The sequence below is a fragment of the Dermacentor albipictus genome, chromosome 1 (assembly GCF_038994185.2).
Source record: "Dermacentor albipictus isolate Rhodes 1998 colony chromosome 1, USDA_Dalb.pri_finalv2, whole genome shotgun sequence".
In the NCBI taxonomy this organism is placed as follows: domain Eukaryota; kingdom Metazoa; phylum Arthropoda; class Arachnida; order Ixodida; family Ixodidae; genus Dermacentor; species Dermacentor albipictus.
Genome location: NC_091821.1, coordinates 186,903,253 through 186,927,292, shown reverse-complemented (window position 1 = coordinate 186,927,292; position 24,040 = coordinate 186,903,253). Strand labels below are relative to the sequence as shown.

Sequence of the window (24,040 nt, the reverse complement as noted above, 5' to 3'; positions counted from 1 at the left end):
ACACCCATAACCGTATCAAACGTAACTGTTCTGGGCCCATATACGGTAACGCTTGAAAGGTCGGTGAGAACACTAGGCGTAGTATTTGCGGAACATATGTCCTAGAACGATCATGTTGACTAAACTTGCTCTAGAGCTTGGAAATCTGTTGGAATTATAAGCAGGCATCGGAAATTTCTGCCTTTTAAAATTAAACTAATTTTATATAATTCTCTATTCTATTCTGAATTCAGTTATTGCGCAACAATATGGGGAAACACAACAGCAAATAATATGAACAAACTTACGGTGTTGAAAACAAAAGAAAGGCAGTTTGGGCAATAGAAAACATTCCCTATAATGCATACACCGAAGAATTATTTTAAAAATATAGGATAGTTAGAGCATTTTAACTATATGATCATAAACAAACCTGAAATTACAAGAATACAGTACAAAACAATCTAGCGGCATTTTCGGTATTGGCTACGTAAAAAAAAAGACAAAAAAAAAAAAAGGAAACGGTCTCGTTATACTCCTTTCGATGTCAAATTCCTTGGCACATTCCATTCTCACACACAGAATATGGGCGCCAGAGATTATGCCATACTTTACCCAACATATTGAATTAGCTTTCTAAACGATACATAGATCCTTTAACCGTAAGTAACAAGTGTATGTTGGAACTTTCTTTGAAAGCTGGTTTTTAATAAAAGTTGATTCTGAAAACATGTCCCTCAACGCAGCAAATACTATTACGTACCACTTTCATTCATTTTCGAGTGTACAGAAGTTGCCTGTATTTTTTTTTAACTGTATACCTACGAACGATGTCTTGAATATACGATCTGGTTGCTTCTTACATTTACTGCATATTTTTAAATGAAATCTATTTTAGCTGCGACAAACAACATACTGCTGTGTTATCACATTGTTTTTATCTCTTTTTGTGATGCCCGCTTTAGTTGGTTTTTCAATCAGTGAACATATGGTATTTACATTTTCTTTTTGACATGATATGTTAGTATTCGCGCTATCCAAGTTTCTGGGATCTGCCTTTCAAGATATCTTGTTTTGCATCTTGTAGTGTCCTAATTGTTATGTGTATTACCAATTTATTTTTTGCGATGCAGTGTTTGTGCCTGTTTGCTGCTCGTTCACGGCGGCCGGAGCTCCGTCAAGTTGCTATAATGTAGTTTTTTTTCCGGTCCCCATTTTTTTCACCATTTTTTTTACCTTGTGTACTTTTTTTTGTGTGTGTGGTGAAAAATAAACAACTGAACTGAACTGAAACTTTACATCCTTGGCTTGCGTTCTGCGGCAGCAAGAGCCTGATTTCGTGAAGTGTGGCCTGGCAGAAAATACTGCAGCCTGCGTGCAAATTTGAGCGACAATTGTGGTTGGCATTGGATATTTGTGACGAAGTTTCATGAAAGCAAGCGGGTCGTTTGTTGGCGTGTCGCACTATCATCCCTATAACTGGACGTGGTGCAATGCATAACACCTTTATAAAAAACATTCATAATGCATTGTATAGCACACAATGGTTTTCATTTCTTTGTGGCCTAGTCACACTTATGTCACCAAACACACCCACACACTCCAAGGACGTTGACACTGAAATGGATTGCTAAGGCCCATTAGATTGCAGGGCTAAGTGCTAGCCATTGCGTGCCTATGGATGTGTGGTTGCCACTGAACATGCGCAGCCTGCTAAATTTGGCAATTTCATTTGAAATTACTGTTTTGGCGCAAGATGGTGCAATTGGTGCAGCAATTCCATCCCTGCACTTATTAACAAATTAATAAGGGCCATAATACTGCAGTGCGGTGCAGATTGCACCGAGAGCAACGCATCAACATGACTCACAGCATCTGAGATTTGTGTGTGTTGCATCATGCGGCACCATAAATCTTGGATGCCATAACTGGCCATGCTAAGTGCCTGCAGTGAGCGCCTCAAAATGAAAAACAGAAGTGTAAAAAGATATGGATATTCATCCTAAGAAAGAAAGAGAAAAAAAAACCCGCAGAAACTCATCTAGAAGTTGTCTAAGTATGCATAAGCATTGTACCACTTACTCATCTCGACGTAGCCCGGTGTCATTATCAATGTTATGAAACTTGATCCGAATGAGCTTTGCAGCGACACAAACTGCTGCGAATGGCGGCACAGGGTGAATTGATGATGAAAGCAAACTACCACAGGTAGCGGCGCCAGGTGTGCTGATGACGTTCAGATCATTATGAGCCATTATCGCTCTTTAGTGCCTTACACATCTGCATCAAACCCTTATCAAAAGTGATCAACCGTACCCTGGTGGCCGCTGCGTATAGCGCGGCCGCACGGACAAGTTCTCGCTGCTTAGTTCGCGTTGAAGCGAGACGCACAGGTCTCATCTTGAAAGCAGCCTGCGATGGGGACACAGTGCACCGAGTGCTGATAGGTTCGTGTGTCCCGTGTTCTTGCCACTTAGTTTGCGTTGAAGTGAAAGGCAGCACGAAGGTGAATTCACTCACTGGTGAGGGCTCTATCTTGAAAGCGATGTAGCTGACGGACAAGTTCCCTCATTGGGTAGGCATAGAAATGCATACGCATTTAAAAAGAAAAGTTACAGTTTTGACAGAAAGGCGGAGTATTGATGAAGTGTGTGATTTGCACCATGTCTCGAAAATTTGAACTTACAACTTACGCTTCTGCCAACACTAGATGCGCGGGAAAAACAAAATGTGCAGGAGGCACCAACCATTTTGGCTCGGTGTTTGCACAGCGTGGGACACGCATGGACGCGTGCGAGGAGGAGAAGCGCGTTCCTGCTCCTCCCATGTGTGCTTGTATACATTAAAGCTTGTTCACTCCCTCCCAGACCCACTCACGCAGATGGAATAGTCAGCTCTCAAGTTTCTACTCATGCTGCCGCGCGACCCGTGGCCTCCACAAGTTGTTTACAGACACGAAAAATGGCGCAGTGCTGTTTCCTGCTTACCGAGTCTTGGCTCACGTGCTTTGATGGGGTTTGCTGCTCAAGCTTTTCATGGAAAACAATGCTCGAAGTCAACTTTTGCCTTGCCCGACATTTTTTGAGTATTTTGCTAGACTTACTAGCCATACAGGCTCCAAGCACATGCTTTACATGGCCTTGTCGCAAAATTACTTCGTTAAATAGTGAAAAAAAAGATGATACACGGTTTTCAATGCAACTAAGGTCAGGAAATTAGAATAGTTCTTTACATTGCGGTCCGACTATATCTGACACATCCTAGCACTCCCCTAGTTGAATACGACCCACTTTTTGTGGGTTCAAAGTGGAATGCTAACAAGAGATGGCAAATATAATGACACTGAACTTTTTTTGTGAGAAAAGTGTAGCGTGCCTCCAATTCTGGCAATAAAGTAAAGATGAAATCAGCACACTTTGCCTTCCCAGAATGGAAATTTATTTACGCTTAATCTTCATCGTCTCTGAAACATAACTTTACCTCCGTCTGTGAACCGCAACATGTCAACCTCCGTACAGTCCCATAGCAAGTTTGATATTCTGCACTCATCAAAAGACTGCAACAATTGCAAACAGGATGGCAGCCCATGCCTAAACTAACTACAGTAGAACCCCATTCATACGTTTTGGGAAACAACGCAGGAAAAAACATACCAGAAAAACGTACGATCCGAACAACTAAAAAAATTTGACAGACTTAACTATTGTTGACATCTACGTAATGCGAAGCGTTGCGCGGATTGTTGCAGTACCAGACACCGATACAGGTCAAACTGCTGGTGCTCCGGCGGCCTGAGATGCATTCTGTTGTTTTCCTATAGTGTGGTGCTTTAAGAGGGCAACAGGAAACCGAAAAAGAAATCGAGCTGGTGAGCAATGCCAGATGCCGCTGAAGCGAAACGTGATGCCCACATCGCACTGCCTGAAGCAGTGAACGGGGGTGTGTTTGGATTACCGCCTACTAAACGTGTGCAGTATGCTACCAATGGCACTACACACCACGCGCTGTAAAATAGATGGGTGAAGATGCTTAGCACAGTAGCTTTGGAGGCGATAGCTGTGAATGCGGCATGTGACGACCTGGGTGGAGATTTGCTCATACCGGAATAAGAAACTGTGCGCGCCGTTGTTTTCATGTGAGACGGGCAGCTATATATTGTTCTCGATCGTGCGCACCTCGCGCCTTTTCTTGTTCACATGGGATCTAGAGGCTGGAAAACGTATAAAATTCCAATCTGCAGCAGAGAGATCAGAGTGGCGATGCACTGAATGTTGGTGCCTAAAAAGTGTGTTTTCCAGTAACGTCTGAACCGGTAAAAAATTAGCTCAACTCTGTTGGGTAATTTTTTGTGTTCTCGATAGCGAATGTTGGCGCCGGGAAAACGTACGTAACGGGAATATATCAATGAGGTTCTACTGTACTTTGCTAGTTTGTTCAACAACTCCTGCAATGCTACAGGATAGCAAAAAATTAGCCTTTTGAAGGAGATAGCATATTCAAAGCAGTGCATTGTTGCTGTCTTGCAATGCAAAAACTTGTTCTGCTGCCATCTTGAGATGGCAAAGGCGATGACGCTGGCTAGGCTGGATCCGATGGTAGGTTGTTATGAACATGGTTTTAGTTTCGTACCCGACTGCAGCACACAGGCAATTTTCAAACCAATTTTCTGGGAAAAAAAGATGTGCTTTAGAATCGAGTAAATATGCAAGCATGCATTGTGAACTACTATTCTTTCTTGAAAATATTTCTGCAAGAGGCCAAAAATGGGTGTTCTCGGTAAGAAATTATGTGTGTTCAATGCATTTACTGTCCACTAAGCCCTGCCAAGACAAACACTGCCATTATTGGGATCATCATTGGGGTCAGGTGCATGCATGCTGACAAGTCAAGTTCAAATTATTTGGTGAAGGCCAACTTCAAGATCAAAATAACATAGGTTGGTTTGATTTATCTGAAGAAGTCCAATTTCACGATTGAAATAACATAGGTTGGGCTCATAGAAATGGATGGGCACCAGCCAGGACCTTTGATCAGGATCACATTAACAAAAAATTGAATTAAAGTTGAATTAATGGAAGTCCACAGTACTCTTCCTCGAGAGCCTGTTTTCAATATACCACTTTTGAAAATATATAAATAAAATCAGTTTACAATGGAACAATGAAAATTTTGCAGTGACCATCATTCAGAATTCTTGCACAACCTTGCAATGTTATTCAGTTGCATTGCATTACCTCAAAAATAACTGGTAAAATGACACACTCATACATGGCCTCATTCTCATTTTTCTGCTCCCTATTACACTCAATATCATAAGGTACAGTCGACCAAAAAAGTTTACGGACCAAGAGACCTGACAAAAAGCGGAATATCTCCGCAGCCTCCAAATGCAGCCTGATATTCCCATTTCCAGCCTTTACTGGTATATACGAACAACATTGTGATGTACGGTTTTACAGGCTACTTTTAAAGGCAGCTCGTATATTTAGCATTTTCTGAGACCCCGTGGTCCGTAAACTTTTTTGGTCGACTGTACATGGTCCACTCGTAGCAAGAAGCAGAGGCTATGGATTTGAGGAAACACGCTAGTGAACATACGCCTAATACGGGTGTTAGGAATGCGACTGCTTTTCATAAATTCTGTGTAACGATGCCAACCAGTCCCACATTTGTGTTCCCCTCAATCTGACACACCGTTCATAATGAAATGGTGTAGATAGTTAATGACTAGTTTGGCTGCAGATACTAGGTCATCTTAACAGCAACATGAAACTAAAAGCTATACTCTGATAAAAGAAAAAAAAAACATTTTGCACAAACCACACACCTCTGTCCTACAACATTCTTTATATTTCAGCCCCTTAGACATGTCGAAGAAAGTACTACTTGAAATGAGCCAACAAGAATGTTCATCGCAGACAACTATTTTAGAAGAGAATAAAGTAACAATACTGATGCTCCGGGTGTCTACCAAGTTGACATTTTCAAATTCCCTGAGCTTTACAGGTTATCCCTGAGCGACACAGAACTTTATTTTATGTCAAGGCGGGCTTGACACCACATCGCCCGATGCTGTCACTCTCAAGTATATATAAAAAAAAAATTAATCTAGTTTGTATGGTAAGGAGTAGTGTTTATTCAATTCAAAATAGAAAACTGATGGTAGGGGATAGTAAAATGCACAGCAAGTAAGATATCTTAGAAAAAGAAAAATGATAAAGCCCATTTCAAATAGAGTCAAACATTTTCAAATACAAATAAAAAGAGATGTATACAAAAGCAAATATTTTCTGAAATTTGCTATTTCTATCAAGTGATAGCAAGACCATCGATATTAGGCCCGAACTTTGTCAAAAGTGAGATTTTCTTTGCAGTTGGAAAGTCAACCTCAACTGTCCTCACAGACACTTATCCCACGCACAATGCGTCCGTTTTGTGTTTCACTGCTTTCAAGAGTTTATTTTGGTTTGGATGTGGGCCACCTGCATCTTTGCGTCAGCCAACTCTGCTTTTTGAGCTCATGCTCCTCCAAAGAGGCAGCACAGTTCCTTTCCCGATCATTCCTCAATGTAACGGTCATTTCTGTTCTTGTCCTCGTTCCACCGCATATTTGCCCCATGGACCATTTGAAGCATCCTCTTGGTCAGTTGTACAGTTAACGTCCAATTTTTCGTACTCCCTAGGGGCCACGAAAACGTCCAAAAAATGAATGCATGTGTTTTGCTGCCCTCAAGGGCTCAAATCCACACAGGCACATTCGAAAAAGCTCTTAAGGGCATCCAGGACACTTATTAGGCATATCCGTGGTCGTATTGTGACAGGAGACGGCGGGTGCGTGCATGTATAATTATGGAATACGTACTGTGTCCAGTGACAATCGCCCTTTCCCATGCTTGTTAAGCTTCACCACAACACTTCTTGTACACTTCTCCACGTAACATCACTGTCTAGAGGTGAAGCTGCCTTTCAACCCCCCCCCCCCCTCATTATGCAATGCGCCGTACTTTCCGAGCTTCAAAGCCAATCTCAAGGACCACAAAGGCGGAGTTGGTGCCATTGCTGACAGCAGCAAATTCTTTCAAAGAAAAAAACAGCACCGAATGGCAACAAGTTTAACCCTTTGAGGGTCAATGATGTAAATATACGGCGCTGCGAACAAGTCCAAAAATGGTCGATGCCGTATATTTACGGTGCCATCTGTACGTTTAAAAAGCGCACCAATTTCCTAATTTTTTCTTTTCTGTCAAATGCTGCCACTATGTGGGAATACAGGGAATTTGTTTCGCACGCCTCCCTTTCTTGGTTTTCATTGCATGGTTTGTTTTAGTGCTGGTTTGCTCCTGCATGTCTATACAGTACCGCTGGAGCATTGGCGCGCGTGTGCGTGGGTGGCAGTTCGGGTTCTGTTCCGCGGGTGGTTTCGGCTTCTTGCACTTGCAAAACTGATGGCTATCTCGTTACTAATTGCTCAAAGGGCGACTGCCCCTTTCTCGCTCATTTAGTGTTGACAGGGGTGCGCATAGGAAGGATGCCGCCGTGCAAGCGTTTCCGTTGCTTGTTTTTTTTTTTGACACTCGCGAAAACTAATTGCCTCTGGTTGGCGATAAGATGAATATTAGCGGAAGTTTGTCACATGTGCTTCTTTGACAGGCACACAACAACACAGTTTTTTTTAGTGCGCGTACCTACGCAGCTCGATTATGCTATGGATGTACATATTAGTGTAAGAGCAGGAACATTTGAGTTTTGCAAAATATTCCGGTGTGCGGATTTTCAAGGCCTTGAACTATGTGTATAAAAAAGCGTCAAATTTTTCATTCTTATAAGTTGTTATTCATGAATGAATAGTACATATATACCAACGCAAAATATCCTTTTCTCACTTTACGGTCACCCTAGAAAAATTGCAGTAATTTTATTTTAATAAGTCCATAAGAAGAATTGGAATCTGCAATAAAAAGAATCGACCCAGGGCAGTCGCATATGGCAAAAAAAAATCGACCCTCAAACGGTTAATAGCGAACGTCGAAGCAGCTAAGCCTAGCGTTGCCGCGGTGGTGGCTACGGCTGCCGGCGGATCCACGTACGAGCGCGCCGGTTCGAGGTGGTGAGATAATCAAAACGGCGGTGTTGGGTTTAATTATTGCCGTGAAGCCATCCACATTATTGGGCATTTCACAAAAATCAGGCGTTGACTGTACACTGGTAACTCTTCCAGCCGACAACACGGTGTCAAAGACAATTCGTTACGATTCCTCTTTTTTACTCAAGCCAGCAGTAGGGCAACTTTCGTTCCCTTTCAATAAAATGACAGCTAATTTTCCGTGATTGAAGTACAAATTCTTTGAGTTTTCCCTTAGTTTTTCCAGACTATTCAAAATCCCTGAGAATTGCCAGTTTTCCCGGTTGGTAGACACTTTGGATGCTGCTTAACATAAAGAGGAACCTCTCATTCAAAGAACAGCAGTTCACCTTGAAAGTAAGAAGGACGAAAAGAAAGGGCAAGCAAAAGTGCAAGAACAATGCAAACCTGTGAAGAGGGGGTCCTTGTAAGCTTTGCAGGCACTGACTATGTCATCCTCATTGTCACTTACATCAATATGATCCAGTTGATAGCGAATGTACTGCACCTGCAACAGTGTGAGCAAAATTAGGTTTGGAAGTTGTTCACAAAGTACACTTGTGCCCATATCTATAGTTAACATATTGCTGGTCTGTCTTTTCCCCTGATGAGAGAAAAAAAATTTATGTACCAATTGTTAAAACTTCCATGCAGGATCTCCTGTGGGAGTTATCTAAATGATGCGTAAGCATTTGCTACTGTGTTTGGTATAATTGCGAGAAACACCACGAAGGAATCGTGAAACAGAGAAGCGTGGTAGCAACAGCAAAATTTTAACCGAGAACAGCATGAGATGACAAAGAAACGAGTAGTAGCAATGTTACTCGTGTTATATAATGGTGCGTTTGGATGATGCCACTGCTTCATGGAAGATGAACACTGACCAATGCGTGCTGTAGCATGTGACGTAATTGAACAGAGTCACATTTGTTAGACCTCGTACATAGATGTGGTCGATGCTGCTGCCTCGTTTCGATATGAAACACTATAAACCGTGACCAACCAAATTCCGGCAGCAGTTGCGTATGGCATGGCCACGCGGGCCCTATCTTGAAAGCGATCTGCGATGGAAGACAGAGTGCGATGAGTACTGATAGCTTTGTGCGCACTGTGTTCTCGCCGTTTAATTCGTGTTGAAGCGAGAGGCAACACGAAGGTGATTTCGCTCGCTGCTGCAGGCCCTATCTTGAAAGCGATCTCGTCTTGTGTGACAGATGGGCAGACGGGTTACTTTGTTGAGTCTTTATAGAAATGGTTATGCATTTAAAAGCAATTGTGTGCAGGATATTAGCTTTTTTTAACTTTCTTGTGATGCCAGTCTGCTATCTACAGCACAAGGTGTGACCAATTTCTTAAGTCTCAAAAAACCAAAACCATATTGTAAACCACCACAATACCATATTTATTCTATCATAAGGCGGTCACGATTATAAGGCAAGGGTGCCAGTTCGGGAGTTGGGGAGGAAAAGAAGTTGAATTGAATTCTGGTGTTTTACACGCCAAAACCACGATTTGATTACGAGGCACGCTGCAGTGGGAGACTCCGGATTAATTTTGACCACTAGGGGATCTTTAACGTGCCCCCAATGGATGAGAAACGGCCGTTTTTGCATTTCACCTCCATCCAAATGCTGCTGCTGTGGTCGGGATTTCATCCCACGACCTCGTACTTAGCAGCGCAACAGCATAGCCACTAAGCCACCGCGGTGGGTAAGAAAAAACTTAAATAAGTATGCTAATATAAGGCAATATAAAGTAGCAGAATGATTATTCAGACTTTGCTGGGATTGCTCGAAAAACACAGCCAAAATGCAAAATGGCAACCATGAATTAGAAAAGACGAAAGGAGCTTCAACAGTGGGATTTGGGGAGAGGGTGGGGAAACTGAGGAGAAACCGAAACTAGATTGGTGCGAACGTTATATTGAGGTGCAGCTTCACGGCAGCGGGCACCGTGCTGCCATGAAGCCACGCTATAGAGTGAAATTCATGCTGCTGTGAAACCACACGTCAAGGCAAAATTCGCTTATAACGCACACTTCCCATTTAGAGTGAAATTTTTGAATTCTCAATGCTGCTTATGTGTGTAAAAATAGGGTACTGCCTCACCAGCCAAATTAGTTGGTACAATTTGCACTGCAATTAAAAATGTGAATTATGGGAAATGTGGTGCTGCCACCATCATACTAAAACATTATTACTGAATCTAACAGCTTCGCATATAAGGCGGAAGCCGACTTTGAAGCTAAATATTGTTACGTGTAGCTGAAGCTGAATGCTATTTAAAATTTATTTACAAGGAAGCTAACGGAGGCCAAAATGGCGACGCTATATCAAGCCAGCACACACGTCGTCTTCGTCCTCCTCAGTGCAGCCACACTGCGGCGGCTGTTCCGTAGCATCACCCCCGGCTGTAGAAGCACCGTCCTGGTGCTTAATCTACACATCCGTGGTGAAAGGTGTATGGTATGGTTTTAGTCTCGCCACGTGAACGATGTCACTTGCAGCTGATGATGACGCTGAGAGGTCGGCGGGGATGATTTCATACGTGACATCTGTCACTTGTCGCACCACACGGTAAGGGCCAGTGTAGCACGACAGCAGCTTTTCGGAAAGGCCCACATGTCGAATGGGTGACCAGAGAAGCACCAGAGAAATCGAAGAAAAGTGCATGTCGCGATGGTGGCAATCATAGAGGCGTCTCTAATGCTCCTGTGAGGCCTCGAGACAGGTGCGAGCGAGCTGGCGCGCGTGGTCGGCATGTGCGATCGCGTCGCGGGCGTATTCAGTGGCTGAACGTGTGGCCGAGGGCAACAAAGTTTCCAAGGGCAACGCGGGTTCTCGGCCATATAGGAGATAGAATGGTGAATAGCCGGCGGTGTCGTGACGCGATGAATTGTATGCGAACGTCACGTATGGCAAGTGAAGATCCCAGTCGTGGTGGTCGGACGCAACGTAGTTCGAAAGCATGTCTGTGATGGTCCGGTTGAGGCACTCCGTGAGGCCGTTGGTCTGTGGGTGGTAGGACGTGCTGAACTTGTGCTTTGTCGAGCAGGAGCGGAGGATGTCCTCGACGACTGCCGACAGAAAGCTGCGGCCACGGTCAGTGAGTAATTAACGCGGAGCACCGTGCACTAAAATGATGTCATAGAGCAGAAAGTCAGCAACGTCAGTAGCGCAACTTGTCGGGAGGGCTCTGGTGATTGCGTACCGCGTAGCATAATCGGTAGCGACGGCAACCCATTTATTTCCGGAGTCCGAGAGAGGAAATGGTCCCAGAAAGTCTAGACCAACACGGAAAAAGGGTTCGGGTGGGATGTCGATCGGCTGGAGACATCCAGCTGGAGGTGTGGAAAGCTTCTTCCCGCGCTGTCAGGGCTCACAAGCGGCAACGTAGCGCCGCACGGAGCGGGCGAGACCCGGCCAAAAGAATCGACGGCGTACACGGTCGTATCTGCGCGAGACGCCCAAGTGTCCAGCCAAGGGAGCATCGTGAAGTTGCTGGAGGACAGTCGAACGCAGGTGCGATGGAATGACGAGCAGAAGGTCAAGGCCGTGTGGATCAAAATTGTGGCGGTACAATGTCCCCTCCTTAAGGAGAAACATCCGGACAGAGGCGTAGCCAGGAGTTGACTCCAGACGGTCGATGAGGGCTCGTAAGGCAGGATCGCGGCGTAGCTCGTTGCCGATTTGAAACAACCGGGACCCAGAGAAAACGCAAGTGATGGCGTCCGCATCACCCAGCTTGTCGACGGGGTAGCGGGACAAACAGTCGGCATCCTGGTGCAAGCGTCCCGTCTTATACACCACAGAGAAGGTATATTCTTGCAGGCGTAACACCCAGCGAGCGAGTCGTCCAGTGGGGTCCTTGAGCGAGGATAGCCAGCAGAGAGCGTGGTGATCAGTGATGACACAGAAGGGGCGTCCATACAAATATGGACGAAACTTCGCAACAGCCCAAACAAGAGCAAGGCACTTGCGCTCTGTCATTAAATAATTGCGCTCGGCGGGTGATAGAAGTCGGCTGGCATAGGCTAGAACGCGATCATGTCCACGCTGCCGTTGTGCTAACACTGCTCCTATGCCGAGACCACTGGCATCAGTTCGAACTTCCGTTGAGGAAGACGGGTCAAAGTGGGCCAAAATTGGAAGCGTGGTAAGGAGAGTAGACAACTGCGAAAAAGATGCGGCATGGTCAGGACACCAAGAAAAAGGGGCGTCTTTCTTAAAGAGGTCGGTAAGGGGACGTGCGATGCTCGCAAAATCCTTCACAAAGCGTCGGAAATAGGAGCACAGCCCTACGAAACTATGAACGTCCTTGGTAGACTTCGGAACAGGAAAATTCGTAACGGCGCGAATTTTGTCCGGATCGGGTCGCACGCCTCTGGCGTCCACGAGGTGTCCAAGGACGGCGATTTGTCGGCGAGCGAAGTGACATTTTGATGCGTACAACTGGAGACCGGCACGGCGGAACACGTCCAGAGTCGCTGAAAGATGGTCTAGATGCGTGTCGAATGTGGGCGAATAAATGATGACGTCGTCTAGATAGCACAAACAGGTGGACCACTTGAACCCCCGAAGCAAAGAGTCTATCATTCATTCGAAGGTGGCGGGCACGTTACAGAGACCGAAAGGCATCACCTTGAACTGATAAAAGCCGTCATAACAAATGCAGTCTTCTCTCGGGAATATTCTGGGGGAAAAACCATGCACTATAGACCTTATAATCGAGTGAGAAAAAAAGGGCGCGTGGCATGGTGCTGCGGAATGACTTGGAGATGATGTAGTTTGTTCTCAGTGAAATTTATGTGATGCCTGTTATACAAGGTCATCGGGGAACCACCCTGCAGCCTTTCGGAGCAGTTGTAACAACAGTATGTGGAAAATTCTTTTGGGTGCGCAAACAAGTGATGTGCATCATACGCCGGCAATATGTGTACGTGTTGCGAGCTATTTTGACTATATCGGTTTTCACTCGACAAAGAGAACTGGCACCTATAAATAACCAGCACGAATTACAAAATCTCACTATCTGATCGTGCGGCATCAGAACTAAAACATCAAAGCATATGCTCCTGTACTGCCAACCCAATGCAACCCCGAAACATCACAGTGCCAATCATTATAAAATATTTGCATGAGCCACTGGCAGCGTTCTCACGCATTTCAAGTCTAGTACATTGCTTCTATATTGCCTTTGTGCCCTATAAAGCAGTAATATGGAAAGGAGATCGCGTAAAAAGAATCTGGTGGTTATTTGTATGGACACAGTTGCTGTAAGATGGGTGGGTGCGTCGAAGAGGATGGGACGAACCAGACCAAAAAAAGTTATATTTTTCACATAAACAGAAAGAAAAACAAAGTGCTAAAGCCACAGTAAGACCTCGCATGGTCGCATGCTTGGACAACGCACTATAGAGAACATGCAGATCAACAACCCTACATCTACCACTGCTTCGGATGTTCGCACAGTCCGCAGATGGTCACTCGACAAGTGCAAGTCACACTGTACGGTATCTGTTATTATTAGCAAAAACTATTTTATTCAGGGACAGAAACCTCGTCCAAGAAACAAGGTAGTTGCACAATGTATGTATGAGTACAGATAACTAGGGGTGTGCGAATACTGAATAGTAGATTTCGAACTGAATCAAGAAGAAAAAAAAAAGCCGCATATTGAATATCAGACAATTTTTCACAAAATTTAATGCTAATTTTAGGCGACAAAATATGGTGCTGCACATGCTCGGGAGCCTGCTAGCATTCCATAACCAGAATGTAGCAAGCTATCTGTAATATAGGCACACAGAAATAAATATATACATACTGTCTATTTTTATAAAAGGGAACACCAAATGAATATGCCAGCCCTAATTACGGCTAAGTTCTAGTATATGAAGGTATGGAAAATAATTTTTGTTGAATTATCTGAATTATTTCAGTCGAACATGGTTTGTTTCCTCTGAAGCTAAAGAATTAGTGATGTTCTGTTGTACTGAATATTGATAAGATGCTCAGTTCAATAGTGGACCTGTGTATTGCGGCATGTGGCAAACTTTTGTTTATTGCACAGAAAGTTTAGCTTTCCATATTTTTTCTACAAAATGCAGAAGGGCTATACCAACTCTAGAGCAGGTGGGCTATCGTAAGACCAATCTGCACGACAGAAGATAGGACAGTGCATCATGTGACTTTAGTAGGCATCGCAAAAAGGAGGCACCGTCTGCACTGCTTCACTGTCAGGTTCGGTGAGAGTTTCCACCGGTCAAAGATTCTAAAATCTGCAGGGACACAAGTTCGCGCGACCCCTCCCTCCCCCCCCCACCTTACCCCTGTTCATGTGCTGCCTGCACCAATGCATGTGACTAGGTGATGACACTTTTGCGCCCACCCTGTAAATCCAAAACTTGCAGAAAAAAGGGATGAAAAAAAAAAGTTGCAGTTTTGCCCGAAAGGCGAAGCATCAATTGCGATAGCAAATTAATAGACAGCTATAGGAAGTAAGGATATTAGTTTTATTGGCCATGTAAAGTTGCAAGCATTTGCTTACTAACTAAATTAACAAGCATGCATGCGTGCACAAGCAAACATGAACACGTCACTTGACGACTCGCTGTTGTCAGGATTGGGGGCTCAATCCCATTGCTCGAGATCCGTTGCCAAGATTGGAGTCCGGCATGAATTCGAAGGTAGCTGGCCCATGCCGTCGTCCAACTTATCCACGCTGAGGACGTTGATGAAGGGAAGAACTGCTTCTCATCGAGAACGAGGAATATGGGTTTATTTACAGAAATTAAATCAGTCTAACATGACTGCTTGAGAAAAAAAGAGTGTCAGTCCAACATGACTGCACGAGAGAAGTGAATCAGTCTAACATGACTGCTCAAGAAAAGTGGGTCCAGCATTCGCACAACAGCAGTTTTTATACACTCCGTCCGCCAACCATACAAGGCGGCGACTGTTCGCTTACTCATCGCCAACTTGCCGCCGCACCGCAGAACAGTTTACGTACACAAAGGCACACACATTCCGATGCCCGACGCCGGCGTTGGAGGGGTGCCGTTCCGGGAAGTATCGGCGCCAATGGTGGGTAGCTCGTTGTCTTGCGTCTAGTCGAGGCCTGGGAAGCAACATAAAACGGCTTTCCCGCGGCACCTTGTTCATGCGTAGCAGATCAAGTCCGCGCTGGAGACCTCCGGCACCATTGTTCGCCCACCGAACTCATTCCAACACAATGGCGATGGGGCTGGTGGATGGAGGCGGTTTTCAGCACAAAGCCCGTTTCTTCGAACGCCTCCTAGCTGCAACGACGGAGAGTGGGGGATGCGCGTCTTCTCCCCCAGTCGTAATTGGGTGGCAATTTTGCCTTGCAGCTCGCCATACTTAACAGCGCCTCCATGACCCAAAAAATCTCGACTGTCTAGCGCTGACAACCGCTAGGCAGGAAGAGAACAGCTGGTGGTCAGGGGGGGATTGATGTCTTGGCTCGCAGCGACCACTTGTGTATTGATGTCACCGCCCCAAGACATCCAACACGGACAGGCAACTGCAAAATGAACCCCACAACACGGCTCTGCGCCGAGATGACGTGCATTGGCTCTCACTTTAGACTCGCTAGGCTTAAAAAAAAAAAAAACAAAACAACAACAACAACAACAACGCCATAAGTGCAGAAACAAAAAAATGCTGCATTTCGCTATGCCAAATTCTCAAGCAAATTCCTGCTGACAAATTCAGCAATCATGGAGGGAATTCTGCTAAATGAGAGGGGATCTTCTTCGCTAAATAATGTTAACACTAGTAACCCTAAAATTTAGGCAGGACCGTCAAACGCAAAATTCAAATTAGCCTGCTCAAACCATCCGCATTGCTATGCAACTTTCCCTTCTTATATCTAACGGAGAAGTTGTACTCTTGGAGACTGAGGCTCCATCGGAGCAAGCGGCCATTTTTGTGTGGCATTTCATTGAGCCACGTCAGAGGACAGTGGTCGGTCTCGAAGATGAACTTCGCTTCGTACAAGTAACACAACAACTTCTGGGCGGCCCAAACTAACAAGCACATTCCTTCTCTGAAGCGCTGTAGGCTTCCTCCCTTACATTTAGTTTACGGCTGGCATAGAGGATAGGATGCTCCTCGTTATCGTTGCTGACCTGACTAAGTACCTCCCCCATACCTCTGTCGCTTGCGTCGCATTGAACTATGACTTCCTTTGTGTAGTCTGGCGCGCGAGGCACAGGACGAGAAACCAATAGTGTTTTCAAACATTGGAAAGCGTTCTCTTTGCCCTTATCCCAGTGTACGTTACTCGGTGCTCCCTTTCGGAGGGCGTCTGTTAATGGACTTGCCAATTGCGAGTAATTCGGAATGTACCGTAGATAGTACCCCACAAGTCCCAAAAATGAACGAAGGTCCGTTTTCGTGCGCGGCTGAGAAAATTCTCCAATCGTAGCTATTTTCAGCTCAGCCGGCCGTCTCATGCCCTGACCGACAACATGACCCAGATAAGTAACCTGCGAACAACCAAACCTACACTTTTCCGCTTTCATCGTTAAGCCGGCTTCCCTCAACCGTGAGAACACCTGTTTGAGGTGCGATACGTGTTGTTCCCCGCTGTCCGAAAAAATGGCCACATCATCAAGATAAGGCAAGGCGAACTCCTGCACGTCTTTTAGGACAATATCCATTAACTTAGAGAAGCTAAACGGCGCATTCTTCAGCCCGAAGCTGAGTGCGAGAGGGCGAAAAGTGCCTACAGGCGAGATGAATGCAGCATAGCGGCTGGCACTTTCTGAAAGAGGAACTTGCCAGTACCCCCACACGAGATCTATAGTTGAAATGTATTTAGCAGCGCTAACTCTTTCAATTCGTTCCTCAATGTTGGGTATCGGGTACAGCTGATCCCTAGTGATGGCATTTAACTTCCTGTAGTCAACACACGGACGAGGGTCCTTGTTAGGGGTTTCTACGAGTATTAGCGGTGACGTGTAGTCGCTCGCAGCGGGCTCAATAACTCCCAACTCTAGCACGTGCTATATCTCTGCCTCCATTATCTCTCTCTGTCTTGGAGACACCCTGTAAGGTTTTGATCTTACTGGTTCGGTTGATGTCAGCTCAATTTCATGCGTTATCAGTTTGGTTCTACCCGGCCGATCGCTGAATCTGTCAAGATATTCCCCTAACACCCCTTTTAGCTCATCTAGCTGCTTGGGTCTTAGAGCGTGCGAGCTTACCGAGTGTTCTACTACTTCTTCTAGGCCAATTTCAGAGTTGGAGGTCGTCCTATACTCCTTAAACTTGGTACTAGTGCCATCCGGCTCTTTGACGGTATAGTTAACGACTCCGCTCCGCTCTACATACGGCTTCATCAAATTACAGTGATATATCCTCACTTCCTTCCTGCGACCGGGCATTCTCAAAGCATAGTTAGTATCTGAAAGTTTGTGCAACACTTTAACGGGCCCGTCCCAGTGAACTTCAAGCTTGTTCTTTCTTGAAGGTTTGAGGATCATTACCTGGTCTCCGGCTTTAAACGTACGAAGCCTCGCATTCTTGTCGTAATAGACTTTAGCGTTCTTTTGAGCTATCGCCATGTTCTTTCCGACTAGTTCTTGGGTTGCGCTTAGCCGTTCCAGTAAATTTAGCAGGTATTCAACCACTGTTGGACTCTCCCCTTTTTCCTCCCACATCTCTCTTAACATTCTCAGTGGAGAACGGAGTGTCCTCCCATACACTAGTTCTGCTGGTGAGAACCCTGTCGCTTCATGTGGAACCGTTCGCAAAGCAAACAAAGTTGCCGGCAGACAGTTCTCCCAGTCCTCCTTGTGCTCGTAACAGAGCGCCCGCAGAACTCGCTTAAGCACCGAATGCCACCTTTCTACACTGTTTGACTGAGGGTGATAGACAGAACTGTGTATTAACTTTACCCCGCACTTTTGCAAGAATGTGGAAGTCAGTGCGCTCGTGAATACTGACCCTTGATCTGCCCGAATTTCGGCTGGAAACCCAACTCGTGCAAACACTGTCAAAAGCGCGTCTACTACTTCGGTGGAGCTGAGCTCTTTCAAAGGGATTGCTTCTGGAAACTTGGTAGCCGGACACAGCATGGTAAACAAGTACCTGTAGCCCGATTTTGTTTTTGGAAGAGGCCCTACCGTGTCTATAAGTCGTCTGAAAGGCTCTGTTATTAAGGGCACTACCTTCAGTGGAGCTTTCCATGTCTCTCCTGGTTTACCAGAACGCTGGCAGGCGTCGCATGATCTTACAAAGTTTTCTACGTCTTTGAAACAGCCAGGCCAGTAGTATTCCATAAGCAATCTTTCCTTTGATTTGTTTATGCCTAGGTGGCCGGACCACCCATTTCCATGACAAAGACTCAAAAGGTCCTCCCTATACTTAGTAGGTACGAGTAAATGATCTAAAATCCTACCCTTTCGATCTCTGTAGTGCCGATACAACAATCCTCCTCTCTCATATATCATCACGTTGCGCCTAGCAATGCCTTCTTTAGCTGTGTCATGTAATTTAGCTAAGCTCTCATCATTCTTTTGCTCAGCTGCCAGTGACTCTCTATCCACACGTAAGAGCTGATCAAAGTTTTTTGAGGCCGGTAATAATAACAACCCTGTCTCGCTTGTGAGTGCGTCAGCTTGCTCTTCCTGCAGGCTAGAATTTTGACACTCTAGTGCTACGTTCTCATTGAGCTGGTCAGATGGCAAGCTCTCCTCAACTGTTCTTTTGTCCCTCGGGCCTAGCTCGGATTCTGGTATTGAAGTTACCTCCTTTTCTGCTTCCGCTGGAGGAGCTTGAGCATTTTCAGTCGAAAGCGCCGCGATTTTACGAGCTTGGCCTCGGGTCAATGCCTGTACTATGCCCTCTCCCAGTTTGAGCCCTTTGTCATGCAGTAACTGACTCGAACGATTCGAAAAGATGTAAGGATACTGCAGTGACAAAAATTTGGAAACTGCAGCCTCAGTCTCTAGCTCCCCGAATGGTCCACTGATTTTGACTTTGGCCATGGGCAGACACACGCTGTGTTCTACAACCTGTTTTATCCATGCTACTTCTCCGGTGAAGCCATCTACCGTCACGTAAGACGGATGGACAATGTCCATCGTGGCGGCACTGTCTCTTAGCACTCGGCATGGTTTTCCATTAACTTGCAGGTCGTGGAGATATGGACTTAAAAGTTCCATATTCTCATCTTTTTCCTCCACGTAGGAGAAAACTACGCTAGACTTCTCGCAGTTTACAGCTATATGTCCCAGTTTGTGGCATTTGCAACAGCTAATTGGTCTAAAATATTCGAATTTTCTTTTCTGTTCTTTTTGTGCGGTTTCTCCGTTAAGTTTCTCCTCGCTCTTTTCTGCGGGCTTTTCCGCCATGTCTACAGGCTCCGATCGTCTAGTCTGTGCACCCTTTTTGAACGGAAATGGTTTCCGCGGTCGATTTTTACTGTCCCAGTTTCCCTCCTCGGCGTTCAACTTTCTACGGGTTGCGTATTCTTCGGCTAATTCAGCCACCCATTCCACAGTGTTTACATTACCTCTGTCTTGCACCCACAGTTTCACAGCTTGGGGGATGGTTTTGTAAAACTGCTCTAGACACATGCATTCAATGATCATGTCTCTGCTGTCATACGCTTCCGCGCTTTTAAGCCACTCGACTAGGTTGGCCTTTAAGCTATATGCAAACTCCGGATAGCTTTCGCTATCTTTCTTGCCTGTGCTCCTGAACCTTTGCCGAAAAGCTTCGGCTGAAAGGCGGTATTTCTTCAGGAGACTAGCCTTAACTTTTGCATAATCATATGCATCCTGTGCACTCAATCTGGCGATTACTTCCGCCGCCTCACACGGCAACATAGACAGCAACCGCTGTGGCCATGTACTCGGGCCGAAGTTCATCTTTTCGCAAGACCTTTCAAAATTGCTTAGGAACAATCCTATGTCGGTCCCGACCTCAAATGGTTTTATTAGCCTGTCCATGCGGTACGATTCTGCCTCACTTGATCATCCCAGTACGCCTTCACTTCCTTGAGACAACTCCAAACGTTTGCTTTGAAGTTCAAGTTGCATTTTTCTTAACTCGCGATCTTTATCGCGTTCCTTTCTTTCTTTTCTCTCTCGTTCTCTCTTTTTCAGAAGTTCAAACCCCAGTTCAATTTCTTCCTCACTGGCCTGTTCGGAAATTATATGCAATAATTCCGATTTTAGCATTTCCTTGCGTACATCTAGGCCCAGTTCCTCACCAACAATGAACAACTCGTCTCTTAGCAGTGTCCTTAACTCCATGACTGCTGCTTTACTGCCTTGATCCTGCTCTCTAAATCTAGCTCGGAAAACACAACCTAGCTAACACACAACAATCTAGCTTCCCTAGTGTTCTTAACAGAACAACCACAAAATGAAGCCTAGAGAGTCAAAGGAAGAACCAAGCACTCACCGCAGATACAGCACCATGTCGCAAAGTCCATCTCACCGCTGTCAGCCAGTTGTCAGGATTGGGGGCTCAATCCCATTGCTCGAGATCCGTTGCCAAGATTGGAGTCCGGCATAAATTCGAAGGTAGCTGGCCCATGCCGTCGTCCAACTTATCCACGCTGAGGACGTTGATGAAGGGAAGAACTGCTTCTCATCGAGAACGAGGAATATGGGTTTATTTACAGAAATTAAATCAGTCTAACATGACTCCTTGAGAAAAAAGAGTGTCATTCCAACATGACTGCACGAGAGAAGTGAATCAGTCTAACATGACTGCTCAAGAGAAGTGGGTCCAGCATTCGCACAACAGCAGTTTTTATACACTCGGTCCGCCGGCCATACAAGGCGCCGACCGTTCGTTTACTCATCGCCAACTTGCCGCCGCCCCGCAGAACAGTTTACGTACACAAAGGCACACACATTCCGATGCCCGACGCCGGTGTTAGAGGGGTGCCGTTCCGGGAAGTATCGGCGCCAATGGCGGATAGCTCGTTGTCTTGCGTCTGGTCGAGGCCTGGGAAGCAACATAAAACGGCTGATGCGTAGCAGATTAGGTCCGCGCTGGAGACCTCCGGCACCATTGTTCACCCACCGAACTCGTTCCGACACAATGGCGATGGGGCTGGTGGATGGAGGCGGTTTTCAGCACAAAGCCCGTTTCTTTGAACGCCTCCTAGCTGCAGCGACGAAGAGTGGGGGATGCGCGTCTTGTCGCCCAGTTGTAATTGGGTGGCAATTTTGCCTTGCAGCTCGCCATTCTTAACACTGTCAAAATGCTGGAGAGAGGAAGCGCGGCAGCAGCAGCAAGCGAATTGACCTTAGTGCTGCCTCTCATTTGAACGTGAACTGAGCGGCCAGAACATAGCGCCCACGAAGCTATGAGCATTGTGGGATCAGATGTGGGATTCTCCTCCGGCAACCTTGGGACAAAGGAACGACAACACAGTAGTGCAAACAATCACAAGGGCATTTATTGCACCTTTCATAGATCAATGCCTGCTAGCCGAGTTGCTATCCACAAAACATGCCGATGGGTGCGCGACAAATCTATAAGTCCGACTCACCGCGACCGGAAAACGAGCAAATATGTTCGTCCCATGCTGGATCCCAATGCCTGGTCGTTCCCGTGTACGGTCACGCCAACGGTGGCGCGTTCGAAGGCGGCCACGCGAGACCGCCTCGCAGAAGCATGGGTCGGCGCGCGCGCGCGACGTCCTCGCTGTTAGCCGACCCGCCGGGAAAGAGAGAGCCTGTTCTCACCTGGGCCCCCAAGTAACCCTGCCGTGAGGGGTAGTGAGGCGGCGTTAGCAGCGCCATCTCTCGCACTGCGCCCCAACCACATCCACCGCCGCAGGCATCATGCAGGCCATGCGGCAAAGCCGGATTACAGGAGACGAGCTATGCGGGAAAAACATCAGGGGACGTGCGAGAGTCGCGCATCCCCACATCCCCCCAACCTTAAATCACTACATATTCTGGCGAAACATGTCACTCAGTCTCACATCAACGCGTGCTTCGCGACAAGGTAGTACGTGCAACAGTGGCCGCTCCGAAGAAATGTCCACACGCTGTCCATAGCATGCGAGCCGACATTGTCCCTGGGTACACCGCGGCGTCCGCCGGTCACAGCAGCAGCTTTGCGACTCGACGGCACGATCCCAGGCCAGGACTCCGGAGACGACGACGCAGTAGTCAGTACGAGCAAACGTCGCTCGCGCCGACGCGCCCTGCTGGCAAGAGCCGCTGTAGCTGTCGGTGACTGCCGGCTCTTTTGTCCGCCGCCGAGGGTTGTGAGCTGGATACAGGAGGCCGCCGAAGTCACTGCGCCGAACTGGCCACAGCATCACCATCGCCCGGGGTGGCTAGATCGTAGTCCGGAGCAGCAGCGCAGACGATGTGCAGGTGACAGCAAGCCAGGGGTGACTCCAATCACGCTGCGTCCACTCAACCCACTCGGCAAACGCTAAAGTAGTGCAAGGGAGAGGAATTCTGCATGCGCATCGCCCACGTGGTACGATGTTCAATTCGGCTAGCAAAGAACGGCAGCTACTCAGATGCCAAGTTCACGTGAACGAAGCTCGCTTCCTTGAGTCGAACGAGTAATTTCAATTCTTGCGAGGCTAAATAGAATGAGGGAAGCAAAGTGCAACACCTCAACGCCACGGTCCACCAGGTTGTGTCTCTCCACGTGCGACAGGCAGCTTCGTAAAGCCTTAGGCCTAAAGCGTCGCTACCCTGACAACAACCGGCATCCAAAAACAACACCCACAATGGGCGCAAAACAGGCAGCCGCGAGGAGACGTCAGCTCTGTGAGGTGGTCCTACTCCGCTCGGTGCACACAGCATCTGAGTTGACGGCGCCCACCGTCCCAGACGGTGTCGGAGCGCCCGGTACCAGGCCGCAATACCAGTCAGCCCGTAGTGGCACCCGTGGCCCGCGGCCACCCGGCTCCCAGAGCCGCGACTTCATCCGAGTCAAAGAGATAGAAGAAGCTATTTACATAGGAAATTCGGACCACCCACGAGGCTTCCGTACTCACTCGCTTCAGGCTTGCCACGCTCCGCGGGCGCTCAGCCTCGCTCTCCCAGGATGCAGACCACGTGGCTCTCGTCCCGACGAATGTCATTAAAAAAAACACTTGCGAAAAGGCTTAGCACGTTGACATGTTTAAACACACTACAGCCACCATCGCCTCGCTCAAGAAAGCACGCCGCCGACGCTAGCGATCAAAATCCACGCTAGGCCTACGCTTCGGTTCAAACAAAGGTCTCGAACGAAAAAACTGTTAAAACTATCATCCGATGCCCCAAGAGGTCCTCGTTGGGCAGCCAGATGTGGGGTCTGATGTGGGATATCTCACACCGTACTCTTGGGACAAAGGAACGACAACACAGTAGTGCAAACAATCCCAAGGGCATTTATTGCACCTTTCATAGATCAATGCCTGCTAGCCAAGTTGCTATCCACAAAACATGCCGATGGGCGCGCGACAAATCTAGAAGTCCGACTCACCACGACCGGAAAACGAGGGAATATGTTCGCCCCATGCTGGATCCCAACGCCTGGTCGTTCGCGTGAGCGGTCACGCCAACGGTGGCGCGTTCGAAGGCGGCCACGCGAGACGGTCTCGCAGAAGCATGGATCAGTGCACGCGCGGAATGTCCGCGCCGCTTTCCAAACCCGAACCAAAGAGGAAGAGCCTTCTCCTTTTCTCCCCTGCGCCCCCAAGTAACCCTGCCGTGAGGCATAGTGAGGCGGCGTTAGCATCGCCATCTCTCGCACTGCGCCCCAACCACATCCACCGCCGCAGGCATCACGCAGGCCACGCGGCGAAGCCGGATTACAGGACACGCGCTATGCGGGAAAAACATCAGGGGACGCGCAAGAGTCGCGCATCCCCACAGCATGCTATGAGCCCGCGGCGCGCCTAGACTCTCTGTGATCATCTCAGATCGCTTTC

General features: G+C 47.0%; 1 protein-coding gene across 3 annotated transcripts in view; it reads right to left on the bottom strand.

Annotated features, from left to right (window-relative positions):
- The window catches only part of LOC139054086 (putative ATP-dependent RNA helicase TDRD12), a 254,611-nt gene that overhangs the window by 10,636 nt on the left and 219,935 nt on the right, over window positions 1-24,040 (bottom strand). For all 3 annotated transcript variants that reach the window (XM_070530611.1, XM_070530613.1, XM_070530612.1), the window contains exon 32: window positions 8,510-8,609. In XM_070530611.1, coding sequence (XP_070386712.1) covers window positions 8,510-8,609 — 100 coding nt within the window. The remainder of the gene's footprint in view (window positions 1-8,509; window positions 8,610-24,040) is intronic.